The 21,862-nt window shown below is 41.3% G+C and overlaps 2 protein-coding genes across 3 annotated transcripts; both read right to left on the bottom strand.

Annotated features, from left to right (window-relative positions):
- Positions 1-1,984: 1,984 nt before the first annotated feature.
- LOC109481215 (profilin-1A-like) lies at positions 1,985-12,540 on the bottom strand. 2 transcript variants are annotated; one of them, XM_019783756.1, is made up of 5 exons: positions 12,417-12,540; positions 9,479-9,618; positions 8,001-8,064; positions 7,255-7,371; positions 1,985-5,362 (listed from the first exon to the last, which is right to left on the bottom strand). In XM_019783756.1, the coding sequence occupies exons 2-5, from the start codon at positions 9,590-9,592 to the stop codon at positions 5,265-5,267; spliced, it is 393 nt and encodes a 130-aa protein (XP_019639315.1). In that variant the 5' UTR covers positions 9,593-9,618; positions 12,417-12,540; the 3' UTR covers positions 1,985-5,264. The 2 variants fall into 2 exon arrangements, with proteins under 2 accessions (XP_019639315.1, XP_019639316.1); XM_019783757.1 differs by having other exon boundaries at positions 12,043-12,423.
- A 1,672-nt stretch (positions 12,541-14,212) lies between these two features.
- LOC109481210 (pituitary-specific positive transcription factor 1-like) lies at positions 14,213-18,916 on the bottom strand. The gene is made up of 5 exons (XM_019783741.1): positions 18,343-18,916; positions 16,263-16,471; positions 15,394-15,494; positions 14,985-15,174; positions 14,213-14,359 (listed from the first exon to the last, which is right to left on the bottom strand). The coding sequence occupies exons 1-5, from the start codon at positions 18,767-18,769 to the stop codon at positions 14,213-14,215; spliced, it is 1,074 nt and encodes a 357-aa protein (XP_019639300.1). The 5' UTR covers positions 18,770-18,916.
- Between the last annotated feature and the right edge of the window lie 2,946 nt (positions 18,917-21,862).

Consider the following 21,862-nt stretch of genomic DNA (forward strand, 5'->3'; position numbering starts at 1 on the left):
AGGTATGGATGGGAGCTTGATCAACAGTCAGTGGCAAGCTGAATAAAAGTTCCAAACGGGAATAGTGCACTGTGCAGATCCAGCGTTCAGACTGAAGGATGGTTGATTGCGGCGCAAAAGAGTACGGTGCCGAGGACTAATCTACTATGGAACATTACATTCCGCACGGTTGGCTGAGGAAATCCCACAGAGATGGAAAAACTCTTCTTTAAAGATGACTTCAATGAAAAGACACACCAGACGATTTGTGAAATCTTCGGTTGATGAGACTTTCTGTCTGTCCTGTTGTAGTATCAACCTCGCACCCCGGTAAGGTTGACTGGGAAGGTCCCAACATGCTACACCTCTGCATGTGTCCGGTGTTTACACGGTTTTACACGCTGCGGTATGCACGCCAATGGGCGGGTAGGGCTCCGGAGATAAGGGCACATTCTCCTCCCACCACTCTACTTTAACGGTGAAAGAAAACGCCAGGTGTGGCTCTCTCTAATGTGTCCACGTCTCCACGGAGCCACCATGCTTTCGTGGCCATGAATAACCTAAGGGCAGGCAACAACCTGTCGACCATTGCTGGCGATACCAGCAGTTTAAGCTGGAGACACGCCATGCTCTAGTGAGCATCAATACGACAGGTACTTTATGATGAATTACAAGGCAACCTGGCCATGGGTTGACGGATTAACTAAATCGCATGGCTAGACGTACGTGCGAATTGCTGAAGTCACGACATCTATAGTACAAACAAACATTATAACGCCACAACTGTAAAGGCATAGTGTAGAAATGGTCGTCCGATGACAATGCGTCTAAACGTCTTTCTCGTGCTTTGTTGTTCGGTTAAGTGATTGTCAGTGCGGCCCAATGTTATTGTATGCACGAACAGACAGGAGACTCCTTGGTGTTGAAATCTTGGCAAGTTCTGGGACCAATGAAATAGCAGTAGAGGGGCCTGTGCAAATGACACCATACATGTCCACAGACATTTTCATCACTCTCCTTTGCAATTGAGAGAGCAAACATTACTCAGGACAGCGCTGGAGCGGATCGCTCGCTGAAACGGACTCTTGTGTCTTTTCCAAGGTTAAGCACAACGAACAATATCAAGTGACAAATCGCTGGAACGATTCTGGATTATTTTGCAAGAATCATCCGGCTTGTGAAGCCACTTACTTGGCAGTCATAGAAAGACAAGAGACATCTAGCGGGAGAAGTTATAACTGCACTGACTAGGCTTGATTGCAGGGCGTCAAATGGTGTGACCTTTCTGTGTGGTGAAACTTTCCAGACAGAAAGATATCTAACGCTATTCTAAGATAAACAGTTGCTCGCGACCGTCCTTTATTGAATTATCGAATAAAAAAGTAGAAAATTTATTGATCAAATGTATTTTTGGCCATAGGGGTTAGTATTGTTACAGTAATTTTAGAACTTTGTCCCCATTGTGTAAGTATTATCATGAGGCACATCAGAACTGATTGTTCCTTTGACCTAGCAGAGTTGTCGACTTATGCAAAATACATTAATGTATATAGATTTTCATTATTGTCATTGATTCTGGTAAGAAGGCTAATAAGTGAGTTAACAAGGGATCACATTCATATGGCCTAAGGGACAGAGAAGGTAGTACTGTATCATGATGAAAATGTCAGTAAACTAGATCCTCCCACAAATACATTTAAGGTGAAAATGATTTGGGCAAGTACTTGATTAAAAATTGCAAATTAGTTATCATTCCCTAGGCTCCATCAGGCTTCAGAAGTGGTTGGAAAGAGTAGAAATTGGCGTAATAGGTACTATGCTCAGGAGTATAGCGAGGAAGATGCCAACTCTCCTGGCATCTATCTTTTTGTCCAATTTCTACTCCATCCTGCTTCCTCTGAAGCCTGGTAGAGGCTAGTCATTCCCATCCCTGACCTTGCTACCTGTCTGTCCCCAAGTTGAACAGAAGTACATAGTAAGTCAGAGAAGATTGTCAGGACAGTGGTCAGTATTGGTCAGTCACCTTTATTTCAGAAATCCATTCCCTGGCTTGACAGAAGTCTGTAAGGCACAGATATGTAGACACCATGCAGAGCAGATTCAGCTCGTCCACAGCTCAAGCACTTCATTACAACTGCTCAGCGTAAGATGCCATCACGCAGTCGGTAAAAAAAAATTACGAGCAGTACATGTAGTCATAGATATTGGTTAAACTATGTGGTAAACTCGCATTAAATTCACTGGCCTTTTTCAATCGACAATGATTTGTTCGACTGTCTAATTCTGGTGAAAGATCAATATTACGTGAACTAATGGTGGCTGATTTCATAGAAATAACCAATTTCGCATCATCATCTCAAATACTGCAGATGACTACAAATGCCATGTTGTCTTTTGGGTCATGTTTTCTCTTTTCCCAGCAAACTATTCACCACTGGCTACAAAATGAGCAAAAGAGCCAAGCTCTCTAGAATCTAGTAAAGCTCACAGCGCAACGTTTGGAAAATCATTCAAATTTGGAAGCTCATTATATGCTTTTCTGTCCATGAAACATGCCTTGGCGTGTTGCAATGACTCATGGGAAGGCCAGCGGACAAAACAGAGATAGTAAGAATGGGGACTGCATTTAGTGGATGAAGTTTACTATCAGATTTTAAAGATGAGAATGCAAGCCTTGACCAGGTCTTACAAGATTTGAAGAGTTGCACCTTGTGTTTACAAGCATCTATCCATGTCAATCAAAGAACACTTTAGGGGCATTTCGTCCTATGGCCTCCTCACAGTGCAACACAACAAGTCTTCAAAAATTATCAGACTAAAAAAATCCACAAGGAAACCTTTCAGTCGCTTGGAGCTGTGCAAGATATAATAGCAGATTTCGTGCAAAATTAACAATTTGGTCCGTGATTAGGTATGCTTGATTAGGTTTGCTGTTCAAGGCTGTAGTGGTGCAAAAAACATACCTACATAATCAACTTGGCTAAGGTATGTAAACCAGGATAGTGTTAACACAGGATAGTATTAACATGGCTAGGTCCAGGGCTGGCTACCAGACCACAACCACAGTGCTTTACTAGACAGAGGGGCATGAGAAGAGGTAACAAAATGTAATGAAAGTTACAACATTTTTCGCACTGTTGAGCTATTCCAGTAGAGATGTTACAAGCCTTGAGGTGGAATTGTCTGAAGTACATGTGATACACTCGGTGACTCACAATTAATCAGTTGTACAGGATTCATGCGTATGCCAGGACTCACAATTAATGAGCTGCGTGTTACACACTACGCAAGTCACAGTTAACCAGCATTGTAATGTAATGTAACATGGAATGTGATCTTCACAAAAGTGGAATGAGCGAAACAATACAATTAACAGGAATGTAGGAGGCAGCGATCTGCAAGTTGTGAAACTTTCTTGGCTTTTTTACGGAACGAAACGTTACAAGGGCTTACATGGCAAAGGCTTAAGTGTCATTTCATTTCAAGCTAACCAAGCATGGAGGAGCCATTTAAGAGACAGGCAATGTGAGGAAACAGCACATTTCTCCCCTACCCATCCATAATGTTAATTTCAAGGTCATTACTATATGTCAAGGTCACTAAGGATCAGATCTTCAATCAACATACAAGAGAAAGCTTTACTTTGTTCCCAACACACACCAGACCTTTATTGCCTAATCAAAATTAATGGTCCCAAATTATAAATGACTTTTGACCTCTTAATGACCTGGCACCAGGATCTTGGGAAAACATAAAGGGTCAAACTTTAAGAAAAAAAGAACTATGGCCATAAGAAAACTGTTGGAATGGAATTTAGAGGTCTACTGTGTGGGTTTTTAATGTGTCATCCCCTTAATTTATAAGAATCATGTTTTCTTAACACACTAAGGAAAGATTTCACCTTGAAGGTTGGAGAAGTAATGAGGAAAGTTGAGAAACTTCATCACCAAAAAGTAAGAGGTAATGCCAATGGTGTGTAGGGTCCAGAAGAGAACAAACAACAGATATTGAACAGAAAGTCAACAAGCAACCAGGTAGAAATAAGCAAACTGCAACATGAAAAAAAAAGCAAAAGCACTGCCCAAAATAAATTCTTTCATATCTATATCACTATCGCCGATTAATTTTATGCATACCCCCTATAATGACATTAAGTAAGTTTCAACTTGCATAATATATGTATAATCACCTCCCCCCAATCTCGAGGGAAATCTCTCAAAACTATGGGTCGAAGTACATTGCCTAAATCAACAGCTATGGTATATGTGATGGGCTATTGCTGATAACATATGCCACAGACAATAGATGTCCGGGTGCTACTACACTTTCTCCTTTTGGATTATATCAAAACAGTACACTAACATTCTTTTATTAATAATGGCCATTTTAGTCTGACCATGAACCATGAGCTTGCTTCACAATGGACAATCTAGCCCATCTGTTTGCAATCTAGCATTGACCATGTCAAACTAGCATAACCAGACATAATCTAGCCTGACCATAATCTAGCTTGGCCATGGACAATTTAGTTTGACCATGGGCAATCTAGCTCCTCCATGGACAACCTAGCATGATCATGGACAACCTAGCTTGACTATGGACAATCTAGCATGATAATGGCCAATCTAGCTTCTCCATGGATAACCAAGTATGCCTGCAGGACAATTTAGCATGACCCAGGACAACTTAGCATACCTATGGACAGTATAGAAAACTTGACATTATCTTGCTAGCTAACCTTGTTTGGCAAATTGGAGCTGGTTTGTTTACATGAAATCTGTTAGCAGTAAGACTTTTCCTTCTTTAACACACAAAAACAAATAAACTAGCAGTAACTTGCAAAATGTCGTTTGCATGGAGTTTAACTGAAAGCAGTTTGAATGCATTTTTTTCTCAACAAGATGTTGGATTGCAGATATAGGTTTCAACAACGCCTTAACATTGTGAAGTCATGGATGGGAAAGGAACGTGCACAGCAGTGGCGCTGGAGGGCAACGGATATCACAAATGAAACATATTGCTTCACGTCCACCACCAATTGACAATCAGAAACAGGGCAAAAGTTGTTGCTTCAAGTATCTACGACTTCAGAACTTAACTGCACCGGAAAGGAATGGGATGTTTGTACACGTCCTATTTTTTTGCCATCCATGACGTCATAATGTTAGAGAGTTATTCTCAAGAATGGGAACTTTAAATCCTAGTCGTCTCCTCTGGATATTGTTGCTGCTGGATTCTGTGCACTGTTAGAGACATCCAGGTTTGCTGCCCAGATGGCTGCCACCTCAGTAGCCAGAGTTCCTCAGGTACTCTCCCAGCTTTTCAACAACATTGTTGCAGTTACCTGGTTGGATTGGGGGGTTGTACAGACCGACCAGGATACCTGTGGGGAGAACAGAAAACAATATATAACCAGGTCACTTTTCAATCAGACATCAACAACTATCAAACATGCTCAACAATAAAGAAGTCAGACTAGTGTAACAAAGAACAAATTCAATACAAGAGTGCAAGAAAACAGTTGCTCACGCATCTGGATAGATTCTGAAACATAGTTTGGGAATTTGGTACAAGAAGAAAGGTTGCAGATCTCATTAACAACGAAAATTGGATAACCTATATGACAATAACGTCAACAGCTTGTCTGATCCTCGGTGTATGTGGTGTCGTGTGCCCTTGCAGTTTTCTTCATAAATTTATTTGGTGGTTATAGGAAATGGCCAGGCCTTATGACACAATATACACCTCAGGACGGGTCATTAATTCTTAATGAAACACTTAAACAGTAGTCTGTGATGAAACCAACAGCAATGCTGAACTGAGGTGAAAAAGAAAGTCATGTCAAAAGAGTTCTTAGAACTTTTGTGCTGGTGAGTAAAGACAAAGTAGAACTCATCCTAATTCTATGCATCTAAACTTCAACCTAAACTAAACTGGAGACAGCCTTGTACACAGTAATACCCAAACAGGACAAATATAATTTGCAACAAATGGAGTTGAACTAGTTGAAAACAGGAAGAAAAAATGTTTCGTCACATAGGGTACACAGCTGCCACACTAGATGCATAGCTACAACAAACTGATGAGACTAGTTATTACAATTTATCCATGAAGCCCTGCATTGTTATGACAACTTCTTTGAAAATGTAAATGAGTGTAAAATCTGCAACATATAGGTGAGTTGAACAACTTCAAAAAAGAACAATGGAAACAAAACTTCTTTATGGAGCTAGAACAGAAGTAATGCCTGATGTCAGTCTCCTAGTCTGGCTGTGGTGCTTAGATGAAGTTGCAGGTACAGGTCCTGTCGGCTCCTAGTGGGATTCAACACTTAAAATTTGGAAGTACACATGTATGGGTTACATGAAAAGCTGTTCAGAAACCATTCAATTATTTCGTTTAGTTTTATATTTCATAGGTGATGGCAGTCAATATACAGGCAATGAAAATCCACATACACCTACAAGTATTTATACACCCAGTACATGTATGAATGCAGGTTAGGTGCAACTGCACATGCAGCTGGTATTTCGAGCCCTGGGTGAGACATATATAGGAGCAGTAGGACAGAAAACACAGGACAGGTAATAGTATAGATGACCTCTTTTAACACTATGATGAAATGGACCTGTAGGAGAAACTTGAAACAGACTTCCCCTCAGACTTTGTTTTTCATGTTGATCTTTCATTCCTTCTTTGTAAATGTAGCCTACAGAAAGTTGAAATCTAGCTGTGAACGCTATACCCACTCCTTTTAGACCCCGTTCATACCAGACTTTTATTTAGCGGTTTCAATATATTTCAATTATGCGGTTTATTTAGCCTAGTGTGAGTGCAAATCAAACTTTTTTTTTTACTTTTTTTAGGGGTTCACATCTGCAAGGTGGTTTGGTAACGGTTTTTTAGTTTTTTTTTGCCGAAAAACCTAGTCTGAATGCTAAGGGTTTATTCAACTGAATCATTTTTACGTCATAATTCCAGGTTCAGGGGGTCAGCATCCGGGCTGTGTGGGACCTCCAAGCTTTTTGATTGCATTGTTTTGAGTTCGTTTCCAGTTTTTTCCATGATTTTTCTTAATTTTGCGATGGAATCAGCATATGCAACCTGGTCGGCAGATGAGACCAAACTCCTGATATCTATGTTTGAAAGTCTGGTATGAACGGGGTCTTACTTCCACATGGCTGGAGGTATAGCTTACACAGCTGGATTTCAGGCTACTGTAAAGAAAGAAACAAGATTTGTTCACGAAAGTAAAAGATTCCATCATGTACTTACATTGTGTACATTTTACGATGCACATCCCGGATTCCCCCTTTTTCATGTAGACGACGGGTCCATCATCTTCTTTTGCCCTCAAAAAGATATATTTTTCTTTTTCTACCTTCGCACCAGCTGAAAATACAATAAAAAATCAATCAATCAATCAATCAATCAATCAATCAATCAATCAATCAATCAATCAATCATCCCAAGTTAGTCTTAAATCTGGACAGCGTGAATGGAAAAATGGAACAGGTGATACATCAAACAAAATAACTACTAGGAAGAGTCAGACTTTTCAGGGCTGTGAATGAGTCCCTGATGATCAGAGGAACTAGCATTCAGAACTGATAGGACCAGTGTGTAAATGTCGGGCTTGAAATTCATTTTTGGGAGTAGGTGCACTGGTACACCCAACCTAAAAAATTGGGTGCACAAAAAATGTTTTAGGTGCACCATATAAGATTAAATAAGTAGAATGTCAGCAAAAACTATAATTATGTTTCATTTCAAGAAAAGTACTATAACAATGATTGTATTATTTTTTCTGACACCTAGATGTTAAGAATATGCTGTAACAATTATACATTCAACATCTTTACATACAAAAACATTTGGGTGCACCAGTGCACCCACAGAAAAAAATTGGGTGCACAGCTCCAACTTTGGGTGCACTAGGGTGCACATGCACCCAGTATTTTGAGCCCTGGTAAACATTATAATAATATACGTAACCCAAATAACAGGACAGCTGTCTTTACCTGCCTGAAAAGAGCTCGGATTACTGATGTTTTTCGCAATATTGCCGGCTTCTTCTTCAGATAACTGCAGATGGGGAAATATTAGAAAGAACATGTCAATAGTAGGTATTTATCAATCACATAATCTACATGTATGTGCTAGGAAACTGATGCGTCCGTCCCAACACACCTAGCACCGTCAGACTTTTACCTGTTTCCTAAACTGAAGTCCCACTTACGTGGGTCAACATTCTGATGGTAACTTAGGATGGCCTCATTGATCAAGTTCAGGCCTATTTAAGGGCCCCAGATGCAACTTTCTTCCAAAAGGGGAAAGCAAAGCTGGACCAAGTGCATTGAATGAACATCGCATTGAAGTTAGTGGGGACTACGTGGTGTTACATGTATTGGAACCCTGGAAGAATAGCCCATAATGGGCTAAAGGGTATCTCAATAAACTGAAACTGAACTGAATACTATATTGAACTAGAAAGGCCGACATTTGCTTGGGAGCAAATACAGCATATTTCAGTCCATCTCCCTCCCACGCAAAAGTGGACTATTCCAAACTTACCCCAGTGCAAAACTGGCAAAGGTTCTCAAATAAATGAATTAAATAGTAGCTATATGAGAACAAAGATGCAACAACAAGTACTTTGAATCTCGAAAGCTTTACTACCGGTAATCTTATTACAGGTATGCAAAAACTAACAATGATGAGATTTGATACATTTTGAAGGTCTTAGGCACATAAAATTGAATGTGTGGGTCATTACGCACCACTTAGGTGCAATGTGACCTCAGGTAACCTGCAATGGAACACGTGTTCCATGGATGGAACAGGCCATTCTTTAGATAGAACATGGAACGGGTATAGCACTTTTGGCACTTTTTTTGCTGCAACTAGCCATTAAAGTCCCCCAAATGAGTCATTTGGAAGTGGTGTATGCCAAACATGTGACTGCTATTCTGTAGACACATGTTCAAGGTACCCTTATACCGAATTTCAGATCATTTGGTTGTAAAACCAGCGCACAGGATCCAAAAATCCATTTTTTGTCGAAAAATGCCCCAAAAAACCTTCATAAAAATTTTTCAAAGGCATGTATCAAAAAAATGAAAAAAACGCCTAGGGGGATTGGCCTTGCCAAATTTCAGGTCATTTGACTAAAAATGACAGTTGAATCCCTTTGACTGTGTGGCAGGAGGAGAAGGAGGAGAAGGAGGAGAAGAAGAAACATGAGGGAACACAATATATTTCATCCATACCATGGTATGGACTGAAATATAAAAACAGTGTTACTTGTAAGGAAAATCTTTCTGCTATGGCATTTTTTGGGTGAGGCCAATAACTTTTTCAACTTTGTAACACGCACACATGCACACGCACAAAATGAACACACAGTCTGTACTCTAAATTTGCTAAAATAAATACAAGATTTGAGATAATTTTTAACACTTGTCTGTAGATGATAATGAAAAAAAGAAAAAAAACTTACGTTGAAATCACCACTTTTGGCCCAGAGTGCCCCGTTTCCAGTAGCGATGATGGCCGCCTTGCTGACATTGCCAGTCCCTACCAAGTTAGTGTCTACGTACGTCTGCCAGCTCATGTTGGTTACTGGAATCTGCTAACAACCTGGAGAAAACAGATTAATACTCAAACTCAGACATGTTTGGGATTGTGTTTTTGCCGCAAAAGCTCCACTCACATCGGCTACATATAGCGCCGAGAACCAGAACTCCAGTCAGAAACTCTAAGGAAGGTGTCTGATGGACATCAAACCTGAAGTTCAAAGCGTAAGCAAGGTAAACAATCTTGGTTGTGTAAGAAAACTCCTGTGTCCTATACTTTACCAACCTGTGGGGGGTGGGGTGGTTGCTCATATTTTTCCACCTTTGCCAGGTTATGTTTTCGGTAGCGTTCATGTGTGTCGGTGTGAAAACAGGATCTGATATCTTTTAATAGCTCATGCACGCCCACTCACTATCTAATTTGTCTATTGTACAAACATTCAGTTTATGACATCCCTGTATTCAACTGAAATCAAAGTGTTTCAAATGTTTTTACTCGCGGGCCAGTTCATTTTAAACGGCATAGACATAACAGTCATAAACGGTTCTATTTGACAATATTCTGATTTATATACCTCAGGAATGTGCGTACAAACAATTACAATAAAACAATTGGTTTCATGTAAAGAAACTGCCCTTAATGTCAATATTTGAACAGTTTATGTAGAAAAGATTGAAACAAATGAACAGTTAGCATCTAACGTTTTCCCTAGAAATACTTTATCATGTTTTTTTTTGGTGGTGAAAAATACCTGTGTAAAATAGAAGGGTGTGTGTCCTGGGGACCTGTCTCTGGTTTCAGCTGACACACCATCATGGCTACCAACACCTGAATGAATGGGACCCTTGTTTCCTTACAAGAAAAGCTCAGTCTGCATTCATGTCTCCTAACATCACAGGCACGTCTCTAAAAAACTGATTTGCAGGGAAAGTTTGTTCCTTGAGTGTTTCCTAGAACTTTTTGATATGATGGTTATTTATTCCCTTCATGTTTCCAAGAAGAAACACTGCAATTTGCGAGGTAGTGCGGCGTTATTGTGATGTACTGTTATAACATGCTTCAGGCATCAAGGCTTTCTTAGAAAAAACAACACAAACAGTTTTTTTATGTCTCGAAGCTTCTGAAGGACTTCAACCCCTTCTAGCTACAACAAATCATGGTTCAGAAAACTAATGACATGCAGGGATTCGAACCCCTGACCTGAGGTTGGTTTGACAGCCACAAGACCGCTGAACGCTGCGTCAAGTACACATAATTTCTCCATAAAATATGACAGCAACTGAACTGTACATGCCCTAAACTAGGCAAACACACAGCTGGTATGCAACTGGGGCTTTGACGTCAGGGTCAACTTCAAGTATTGAATGTAGTATTTATTATGTATGAATATATTTTTGTACATTACACATAATTGGAGAAAATGTACATTGGACAGATGCAAAACAAATCATGACCTCTAAAGCGAAATCTTACATTAACAATCTGCATACAAAAATTTCCATGCAAATTTGATTTCGCTGATGACATCTGATCCTCTGGAGATGCCAAATCTGATAATTTACATTGAAAAGAAACAATCAAACTCGGACAGGATATTCTGTTGTCCTACTGGTAAATGTTTCATGACAAATTTATGACATTTGCCAGTTTCTAGCAGCTTTGTGAAAGGCTCACAGTCTAAAAAAAGAGCGACATGTTTCCCGCTTGAAAGGGGTTAAAATCAATATTTGTGATGATGTCATCCACAAAATGAAGAACGTGTTCCCAGGGCTTGAACCGAGACAGCGACCAAAATATGGCAAGTTCTGCGTGCAGAGAGGAACGTAAAACACACTGTTCAAACAAGGTGGAATAGGGGAACAGATCAGGTTAAAAATTACAGATGATTTGTCACAATTACTGCCAAATTTACACCACTTCCTGTTTAATGTATGTAGCTGAATTACTCAAGTCTGGTTAAAATTTAGCAGTTTCTGGGACATTTTCAGGAATAAATCTAAGTTTTTCCTTGTTCCTCTTTCCCATCCTAGTAGTTTGGAGCATAACTTAATAAGAATTGATAAAATATTTACGTGCAAGATTTCTCCACTTCCCACTTCCTGCCCAAAATTACGTTCATACCCAAATCGATGTATCTTATCTAGGTGACTTCAACATGTAACTATGGCCTTATTGATCTAATATTTTGTACACAGCTTCTTCTGAAGTCCACCTTTCTGTAGGAAAAATGTCTGAATTCCACTTGTTTCCGGTCCGGAGCCGTCTCACTGGTTCTGCATAATTTGCTTGTTCTTCCTGTTCTCCTTCGCAGTGCCCCCCTCCCCACCTTTCAACCCCAAACCCTCCGCATAGCGCCCGAACTGAGCAAAAAATGAATCAAAATTACGTTCATGAAGCTTATTGAATGTGTTTTACGGCGGATTTAAACTATTGAAAGGGTACAGACGGGAGGGGGAGTGAAACGGGGCATATTTGAGGTTGAAGTACCTGTTTTCTCTGCGTTCCACTGATATCTGACCTGGAAGCCCGCGTGCTTAGGGTGGGGTCACGGTGCGGCTGAAAAAACGACTCAGTGATCACAAAATCACCAAAAACCTCCACCAAACCGACAAAATTTCACCTCTCGCCGACAGTGTCGGATTTAAAGCCGGTTTTGCCGGATTCTGGGCGGCCTGTAAAGAACTAGCGCCCTCCAGGCAACACGCCGAACTTTGGCAGGGGGAGGGGTGTGCCGCCAGAACCACCAAACGAGACACAAACTTCCACTCGCTTTCTAACCAGAAATTTTACCCCAAAATCAACTGTAAACCATATTATCTCAAGACTAGACGGGTCTGCAGCGTTCTACGCGGCGTACTTACGTGAAAACGCGAGGAAAATCGGACGATCGCTGCACGAGAGTCGCACCAACCGGAGGTCTGCTCGGTCCCGGAGAGGAAGTGGCCGCGGAGTACGAGACTTTCTGCACACGCAACTTCCGGTCGGCTCAGGTGTGCGCACAGGTAAGGACGTGATGTCATCCGGTGACGCAACTTCCGGCCCGCTCAGGTGTGCAGGCAGGAAAGGGCCTGACGTCATTCGGCTTGGATTTGATGCATTTTATGTATCTATATCAGTCCCACAATAGACTCACAATATAGCGCCACTGTTGGGACGTACATTTGTACTGTATTGTTCCCAGGAGCCTATCGAAAAGCCAAGGCAGTTATTATGTAGAGAAAAGGAATGATGAAATATATGAAGAAAAAACGGGCTATTTAGAAAGTGGCAAAAGAAAACACTTCAGTCTTCTTTTCAAATTTCTTTTTTTTTCTCAAAATTCTCATGAGACATTTGTGTTTCATAATGCGGCGATCCCGGGTGACGTCGACATTCCAGTGAACATCTTGTCGCATGACTGTTTCCTCTGACCATGGAGCTAAAAGATCAGATTTCTACCTCCATGCTCTGACTAACGGCCACAACATCCGTCCTGGATCTTGTCTAGTCTCCTCCCGACTTCTAACTATTTTAGGATGAATAATATACTGTACTAGTATTTGATTTTGGCCCAAATATGGTGATTAATTTGCCGGAGGAGTAGCCAAGTCCCCAGGCAAATCATGCTCCCAAATACGGAACAATTTCTACTGTGTTCTTTCAGTCCCCAATGGAGGCAGGGGTTTGTGGATAGTAAGGAATTCCTTACGTATACACACCGCTTCTGGGTTCCGTTAATTGGCTGTTAGGATTAGCCACTCAGAAGTTTGTTATTTGCCCCCCTCGCGACAAAAAAGGACAAAGTCAAGATAACAGTACTTGAGCCCTTGACACCCTTGAAGCAAGGAACACGTCATCATTGTACTCGTGGGACGGTGGGCCTAGCCTCCATAGCAGGCTTACTGAGTGGCGTTTCAGTTTTTACCTGACAAGAAGGTTATGTTTTCTGTAGCACTGGCGTCAGTGTGTGTGTATGTGTGTGTGTACGTGTGTGTGTACGTGTGTGTGTGTGTGTGTGCGTGTGTGCGCGCGCGTGTGTGCGTGATGAAACATCGGAATGATTTAGATATTTTCTTCCCCCTGGCGGCTTGTTATGGTACTGCATACATCGGAAGTTATTTTCATATCTCGTGGTATCGCCTTCAGACGTCTTTGCTCTGCAATTAGAGGATATTTACAATAACGATAAACACCAAGCAAAAAACTAAATTGATTGGATTGAAATGAAATTTAATTATAATGAATCATTGACAATAAATAACGAAATGACACGAACAATGAACAATAATCATCATGATGTACCCAGCATAACATGTGACCAGTCAGCACAGGGTCCCAAAAGGCACTTTGTAAAAATCAGAATTATTCATTCTCTAGTCCTTACAATAAGTTACTACATCATACAAGGCACTTTGGTGATGAAAACACTTCCGAGATCGTTCCACAAGGCTTGTTGTTACATTTACTGCATGTACAATATGATAGTCTTCTTTGCAGGCTGAATAAATACATGTAGTAAAAATCGGCCTAAAAGGGCACAGACAACTTGGACTCTCTTTGGTCGGCCAACTTCTCTGGTCAATTAAAACCCTCTTTCAGACCAATTTCTACTATTCATTCGACATACAAAGGAGTCTGGTGGAGACTAATTAATATACTGGCATACTAGTACATTGTATCAGTCCTTCAGTTCTTCACCATGCAGGTAGAGGGCGCTGCTGTGCAGGGATGTCTTGACGCGCTTTTCCCGCTGCCGCCGGTTGCAGAACCAGACTCGGACCACCTCCTTGTCCAGCCGCAGGGAGTCCGCCACGCGCACGATGTCCTGCATGGACGGAACAGGCGAGAAACGGATCAGATCAATGTGATTTAATAGATTCAAGCATCTCAGAACCACGTGAAATTGCCGTGAAACTGTTACGTTCGGCTCGGAGCCAAGAGGTCCTGCCATGCCACTGATCTTGTGCCCTTATAGGAAAGGCACTTTACACGAATTTCCTCCCTTAACTCAGGATAAAATGAGTATGTCTGTTGCCCGTTCATGCGTGGTGGTGGCATAAAAATGAGTTAGGAAAATTTGAGTGTGCCGCCACCATGTCTTGTAATAAATGTTGGAATAGAAAAAGAAAACTGATGACATTATAAGATATGCGATAACTGTAACCATGGGCGTCCTTGCTGTCCATGACCGTCGCCTTAAGACTGCAATTTAGCGAGCAGCCTTTTCTGAAACACTACTGAATCGCATGCACAGTGCTAGCTTTCTATTGAAATCAGCAGTTTAACCAATACCAGTAGTCTCTCTTTCGCCTCTTATCATTGCGCTGCCAGTATGGTACTAGCAATGTCATCGGGCATCCCTGTATTTTAGACGGGTGCTCGACATGGGCTAGACCGGTGAGGTGGGCTATGGGCTCGGTCGATTGTTGTCTTAAGACAAAAGGACCGACCTGAGAGGACGGCTTGGCCTGCTTGAGGAAGTGGCGTTCCAGCGCCTCCTTGGCAGACAGCCCGATCGTCGTCCGACGTTTGCGCTTCCTCTCGTTCCCCGGGAGCTTGTCCCCGCCCGGGCCGCCGCTGTTCTCTGCCTCTTCAATCCACTTCTGCAGGATCGGCTTCAACTTACAGGCGTTTTTGTAACTGAAAATAGAACAGAAAATATGGTCAGCGGCGTATCCGTTTTTTTGTATAGTTATGGGAGCGATAAGAGAGATATAGCGACTAAAATGACCGTCCGACGCCTCTGTTCTCGGTCTCCTAGATCCACAAGATCGGCTTCATATTACCTGGGTTCTTATATCTACGGAAAGCAGGCGAAAAAACAAACAAACAAGAAACAGAAAATGAAGCGAGGCTCACCTGAGTTGGAGGTTCTCGAAGCGGCAGATGGTTGTCTGGGAGAAGTCGGTACCGTGCACCGACGCCAGCGCAGAACCCACGTTCGTCTGTGTGTAACCCAGCTGGGGGACAGATACAACGAGATCAGAATCCAGGAGCACTTATGTACGAAACTGGTGACACTGTAACTGTAACCAAGCACCTTCTTGCTGTCTCTATCTGATCTGTTGACCGTCGCCTTAAGAGTACTGTTGTTTATGTCTTAAGATAAAAGGACCAACATGAGAGGACGTTAACTTAACTTCGGGTTGTATTGTTAATCGCTCTAAACTGCATGGCATGCTAAGTTGGAATGACAACTTTACACGGCGATTGTGATTAACGTTAGGTATTTCACATCATCTCTCTTGCTGCTGCTCTTGAAAAACTAACTAACTACATGCATGGGACAGAAACTACTAATACATGGGAACCACAAGTTTCAGCCTTACGTCTGCAAGAAGCTATTTCAAGTATTCCATAGTTTCTTCATTTACTAGTACATGTACTTTCTGTCTTTCTCGATCTACTTATAGTTTGGAAAGCACCTATCATAAGAGTTACCAGTACATGGGAACCACAAGTTTCTAGCCTTATGTCTGCAAGAAGCTATATTTCAATTATTCCATAGTCTCTTCATTTACTAGTACATGTGCTTTCTGTCTTTCTCGATCTACTCAGTTTGGAGAGCACCTATCATAAGAGTTACCAGTACATGGGAACCACAAGTTTCAGCCTTATGTCTGCAAGAAGCTATTTCAAGTATTCCTTAGTTTCTTCCTTTACTAGTACATGTGCTTCCCGTCTTTCTCGATCTACTTAGTTTGGAAAGCACCTATCACACGAGTTACCTTAATCCTGCGCAGCTTGAAGTCGTTGGCGAACTCCTCTAGTTCCCTCAGCTCGGGGGTGTTGGGCTCGGGCGGGGCGTTGGCGGATTTGCAGGTCAGCGACAGGGGGTGGCCCACGCCGAGGGGGCCTCCGTCCCCGTCCGGAGGGGGCTTGTGCACCAGCGATAGGGAGAGGGGGGACACGTCCGTGCCAGGGTACAGGTGGGGACCTGGAACATGGAGTTTATCCACTGAGCTCATGTGCAGCTTGTGTTGTATATTTCACAAGCACCAGAAAAATACGCACAATCATGCATATGCTAGAATATGATTGTTGAATATCATTCACATTATGGTTTTGTTCTAATATTTTCAGTTTTTGGAGCCATAATATCACATAATGATCCAATATTGTATACATCTGCCATACTTGTCCCAAATATAACTGTGTACCAACAGAATGATAATGTTAATTCACAGTATTTTGCCCAGTTGCTTCACCAGGACAAATGACCCATCACTGTATACTACGGACATTATGCGTCAAATGAAGTCTATATCGCCCCCGGTCTCGGTTGAGTGAAGTACGTGGATAAAGACTGGCAGGCCTTGCATTATTATTATCTTCACTGTATCTCGTACGTATCAGTAAAGTTTAGCTGTGGAGAAATCATCAAAGACTCTGCATACTTTCTTGGATGGATCTCTGATGAAATTTGTTCATCAGTACTGCACCATTTCTGTAGCACTGTGGTGTTATGATATCTTCCAACACTAGATGTCGCTGCTCTCTAACGTTTCAGGTGCAAGACGCTGTGTTGATCGAAAAGTGCCGATGACGTAAAATGTGGTTTCCATGGCGACCAGATGAAACATGTATTTTTTACAACCACGCCCAATTTGCATTTGAAGCCGTGAATCAATCTAGTTGGCAATGTTGCAATATATAAAATAATATGAGTTTGAAAAGGCGAAAATTTGAACATGTTTCTATCTCCCGTTGTTTTACTGCTATATGGAGTATATACACGTTATAGAACATGCAATTTACCGTATATGCATCATACATCCTCAAATGAACAAAATGAACCCAAAAGGAACTCATTGGGCTGGGAAAGACTGCAAGTCAATATTGTTTCAGGAAACTTTGTAGTATTGATGCTATCAATGCCCTTTCTTAAGTATAAGGAACACACTTAACAGCGTAAGAAGTTAACTAAAATCGATGTAGAACAACAAGTATTCAGCACTGCTTTACGGTCGTCAAAATAATAGCGAGGACACGAATAACATATAAAACATGGCAAACCGTTTTAGTGTTTCTCAAAATAAAACCAAACATGATTGTTTTACATACTGTGTAATAGTGTATAATATTCTTTATTAAACCCGTACAGACAATAGGCTTCTTTTTTTTTTTACGAACATTCACTATTAAAAATCGTTCTTACGTGGGTTTTATTACAAAGCTAACATTCTAAGCTTATAGATGTAGACTATTTTTCTGCTTAATTTTTTTATTATTGTTCCAAATGTACGGTGACGTTTTGCGTTATTAATATCTAGACAAACCTTTTTGTAAAATATGATTAGATATATTTTGAATAAGGTACATGTATTAAGGTTCGACACGATATTTCAATGGTCCAGAGGCATTTTTATCTTTACAAATCAGTCGACAGAAAAATACTAGTAGTACAAAATTTTAAACCATCGTCTTTGACTTTATTTTGCTTTGAAGTATACAACGATTGTTTCTGAAAATGATTCAACCAATATTCAGTATTTCTGACAACACCGCCGGCAATTCTAACCGGGTAGCGCTGTCGTTATGACAATGGAAATTTGTCTGTGGCAAAGAATTCACTCCCGCAAGAAACAAACGAAAGTTGGGCCGAGAAGTAACTCGCCCACCCTACACCCTTTCACACTCCGTTAAACTGAAAATGTAAACACGGGGAAGTTTTATCTTTATGTATTACGGTCCCGGTAAGAGAAGCATGGTTAGGGAAAGGTTCTGTTATGTATAGTAATGGTTTGGGACCAAAAATAAGTCGTGCTGCAAGACTGAATGTATAGTAATCACAATCGCCGCACTCACCGGTGTCGTGCCGATCCGGCTCGGACGTGATGACGGGCGCGGAGAAGAAGGAGGCGGTGGAGTCGGCCCCGTAGGTACTGCTGGCGTTGAGCGGCTTCTTCAGGACCAGGTCCAGACCCAGGGAGATGGGCGGGAGAGGAGTCGGGGTGGGCGCGAAGGACGGGTACCCGCCCGCCGTACTCAGGTTCATGATGGAGGACACAGGTGAGAAGGCGGTGGGGGACAGACAGGTACGGACCCCCTCTGCCGAGAAGGAGACGAGCGTGGGGGGTACGTACGTGCTCTCCATCCCCCCTACAGTGGTAAACACTCCCGTAGACGTGGAGGGGGGTAACAGAGGCAGGGGGACGGTGTCGCCGCCGCAGTTGCCGATGGCTTTCAGAGCCACCAAAGCGTCATTAGAATACTGGGTGGTCGGGCAAGACATGCTGCACTTTGGTCGCGATGAAAAAAAGAGAATTATATATTCTAACTGCGCAATTTAGTCCCAGGTTTCTTCCAAGTACAGCGAACTGGCATAAAATGGTGTTTCTCACGTGTACAATGGCAGAAGTTGTGCAGCAAGGTTTCTGTGAGGTCGGGACTATATTTTAATCATCGCGGACCGGCCGAGCTGTTTGATATTCAATCTGCAGTCTGATTGCCTTTCCGTATAGGGCTCGTCCATTCCATAATCTCGGGAGGGGTGGTCAAAAACAAGTCTTAATCCTGTTCCCTCTCCTTTTAATTACCATTCACATGTGTATTAAACCATTACCGACCCTCACTCTTAATTTTAAAATAGTTTTCTGCCTCGTCCTCCCCGACGTTTTAGAATGGAACAACCCTTACGAAATTGCAGTTCTGAAAAAAAATGTTTAATTACGTCTGGGCTTGCAGTGACGTGAAGGGAAACGCGGGCGGTGTAGGAAAAAACGGTGAAAAATGAAATAAAGTCAGTAATTTAGGTCGAATATCTGTGAAATTCTTAAATACTGAATCCACATTTGTTATTCACTCTTGAAAAAATGTGATGGGTTCTTAAACACACTAAGGTGTGTCTCGCCTTACAAGCAACCCATGAGAGTGTATCAGCAATCTCCGAGTAGATGTTTCAGTGAAAATCCTCTAAGTTTTCTGACGGGCCTTTTTCTCTGACAGTTTTCTAACCCAATGTCCGATCAGACAACTTTTCACACGATCCCCCCCCCCCAACATCTGCTTGGAGATTAGGGTCCATCGAGGATTATACCTCCAATGGGTGGGCAGGATTCGAACCCTGTCCCTGTGATACACATTCAGGTAGTGATTAATTCCGCACTAATCCACTTACATGTACGATAATGACAGGGTTGGGGGAGCTTACAGAACACCCAGGGTTTGTGGTTCATAATCTCCAAGCAGATGTAGTCTTGGTTTTCCGCCTGCTTGTTTTTGTCGTTGATCTAGTAGGTCTTTTAGTATAGCACCAATTAAACTCCCATCGACTGAAAAAGGAGTAGAAAATGTTCACTGCTAGAAAAGTGTACTACATGTCGCACAAACACGCGTATACTACTGAGCCGGAAGCTTATTTTCCTGGAGATTTAATGATCCAGCAATTCGGATAGTTCGCTCTTAAGTACCTTTGTTTTGTGTGTCTTTTCTTGCCTTAACTGCATCTACATTTCTATGTCTCGCTATAGTGGCGCTATTTTCTGTTAACGTTAGCTTCCTGTCTTAATCCCGCACGGTAAAAATATTGGCAAAACGATGTTTAACTGGTTCCTAAAAGATTTTCTCCAGCAAAGTGCGATTGGTTCACAGAAAAAAGACGGAAGAAACGTACTACAAAAGAGTCAGAAAACAGGTAGCCCGCTCGATACATCTGCTTGGAGATAAGCTTCTCTGTTCCGTAACGCGATCCGCACCCAGCTGGCAGATTGTAATATGTCAGCCGCAGACCTATTAACCTGTTGTAATCGCCGGGGGAGGGAGGCGGGCGATCCAACCATGTCAAAGGTCTGTATGGGGGTTTTGACAACATACGACTCTTATACAGATGGATAAAGACAACAGGAAAACGATGTTCGTGCACTTTGATGTTGATATAAATTACAATTGACTTGTCCAAAAAAAAGTACAACAAAAACGAACCAGGAAAATATAGTTCCAGCCACTATGAGTTCAAACCTTTACGTCTCAAGTTTCCAAAATCTCGACCTTAAAAGTTATTTGCTGAATAGGCCTTGTTTGAACGTTTTTGGCTCAATTTAACTTTTGAACATGTTTAAGCTACTCTGAAACTTATACTAGAATATAGAAACTGATATATATGAAACTGAAAAAGCTGATATTTTCCCTTGAAAAACAGTGACGTATGCCTATCGATGTCCCACGTATTGTAAAATAGAAGCTCATGGACATGCAGCAAACCCCCAACAGACCCCTATACTCTACAGGTACAGTCATCACCACACACGAGCCCCAGTAAAAATCCAATTATTACGTTCTGCTCTTTAATCATAGAGCCGAGCATTCTTAATCTTTTCCCAGGCAGCTAAGCTCCTTATAAGTTCCTTATGTAAACAGTTTGCATAAACAAGAAACGCACGTGGCACATTTCTCTTCAGTTCACACAGAAAATGGCAACAAAATAAGGAAAATTTAAGTTGAGCAGCTATTGAACAACCAAAAACTTCATTCTTACTTCAGATGAATTTCATTGATAAAGAAGAGTACATGTACATTGTATTTTGACTGACATGTCAAAGGAAGAAGAAATTCAGAATAAACATTGTGTCTCTTGATTATGAAGAGGACAAATGTTCAATATACAATAGTTCTTTTGTTCCCTTTATTGTTTCTTAATTTTTCTTACAACCCTCAGAATATAGCTCCATGCACACTGGAGACTTTATATACATTGTATTTTGACTGACATGCCAAAGGAAGAAGAAATTCAGAATAAACATTGTGTCTCCTGATTATGAAGAGGACAAATGTTCAATATACAATAGTTCTTTTGTTCCCTTTATTGTTTCTGCATAACACTTAATTTTTTCTTACAACCCTCAGAATATAGCTCCATGCACACTGGAGCCACAAACAACCAATAACTTTTCACCAAGTCTCTTTTAATACAGCTTGCAAGAAAGTAATATCTACCTGATTGACTTTGTAACCATTAAATTAAATATTTTACTATATCTTTCAGCAACACTGTTGACTGTGGTACATACATTTCTCTTTGTTCTAACATCATGGCAGTTTACATATATTGCACCATCTTACCAGTATTTACACCACAACTTAACTTGTAGCTACCTGACCTACAGCTTCAAGTTTATCTGAAGGTGATTACCCTCAATTCATTGGAAGTTACATAATAACATGTAGATTTAAGTTCACTGGAGGGAGATGACATTTTGGCAAAAGTTCATTGAAAGGAAATGGACAGGTTGTTGAAAGTCAATAACCAGGTTATTGGGGGATAATGGCTTGGTTATGAAAAGTCAATAACCAGGTTATTGAAAGGTCATTGAAAGGAAATGGACAGGTT

The sequence above is a fragment of the Branchiostoma belcheri genome, unplaced genomic scaffold, assembly GCF_001625305.1.
Source record: "Branchiostoma belcheri isolate BF01 breed outbred unplaced genomic scaffold, Haploidv18h27 scaffold54, whole genome shotgun sequence".
Classification (NCBI taxonomy): domain Eukaryota; kingdom Metazoa; phylum Chordata; class Leptocardii; order Amphioxiformes; family Branchiostomatidae; genus Branchiostoma; species Branchiostoma belcheri.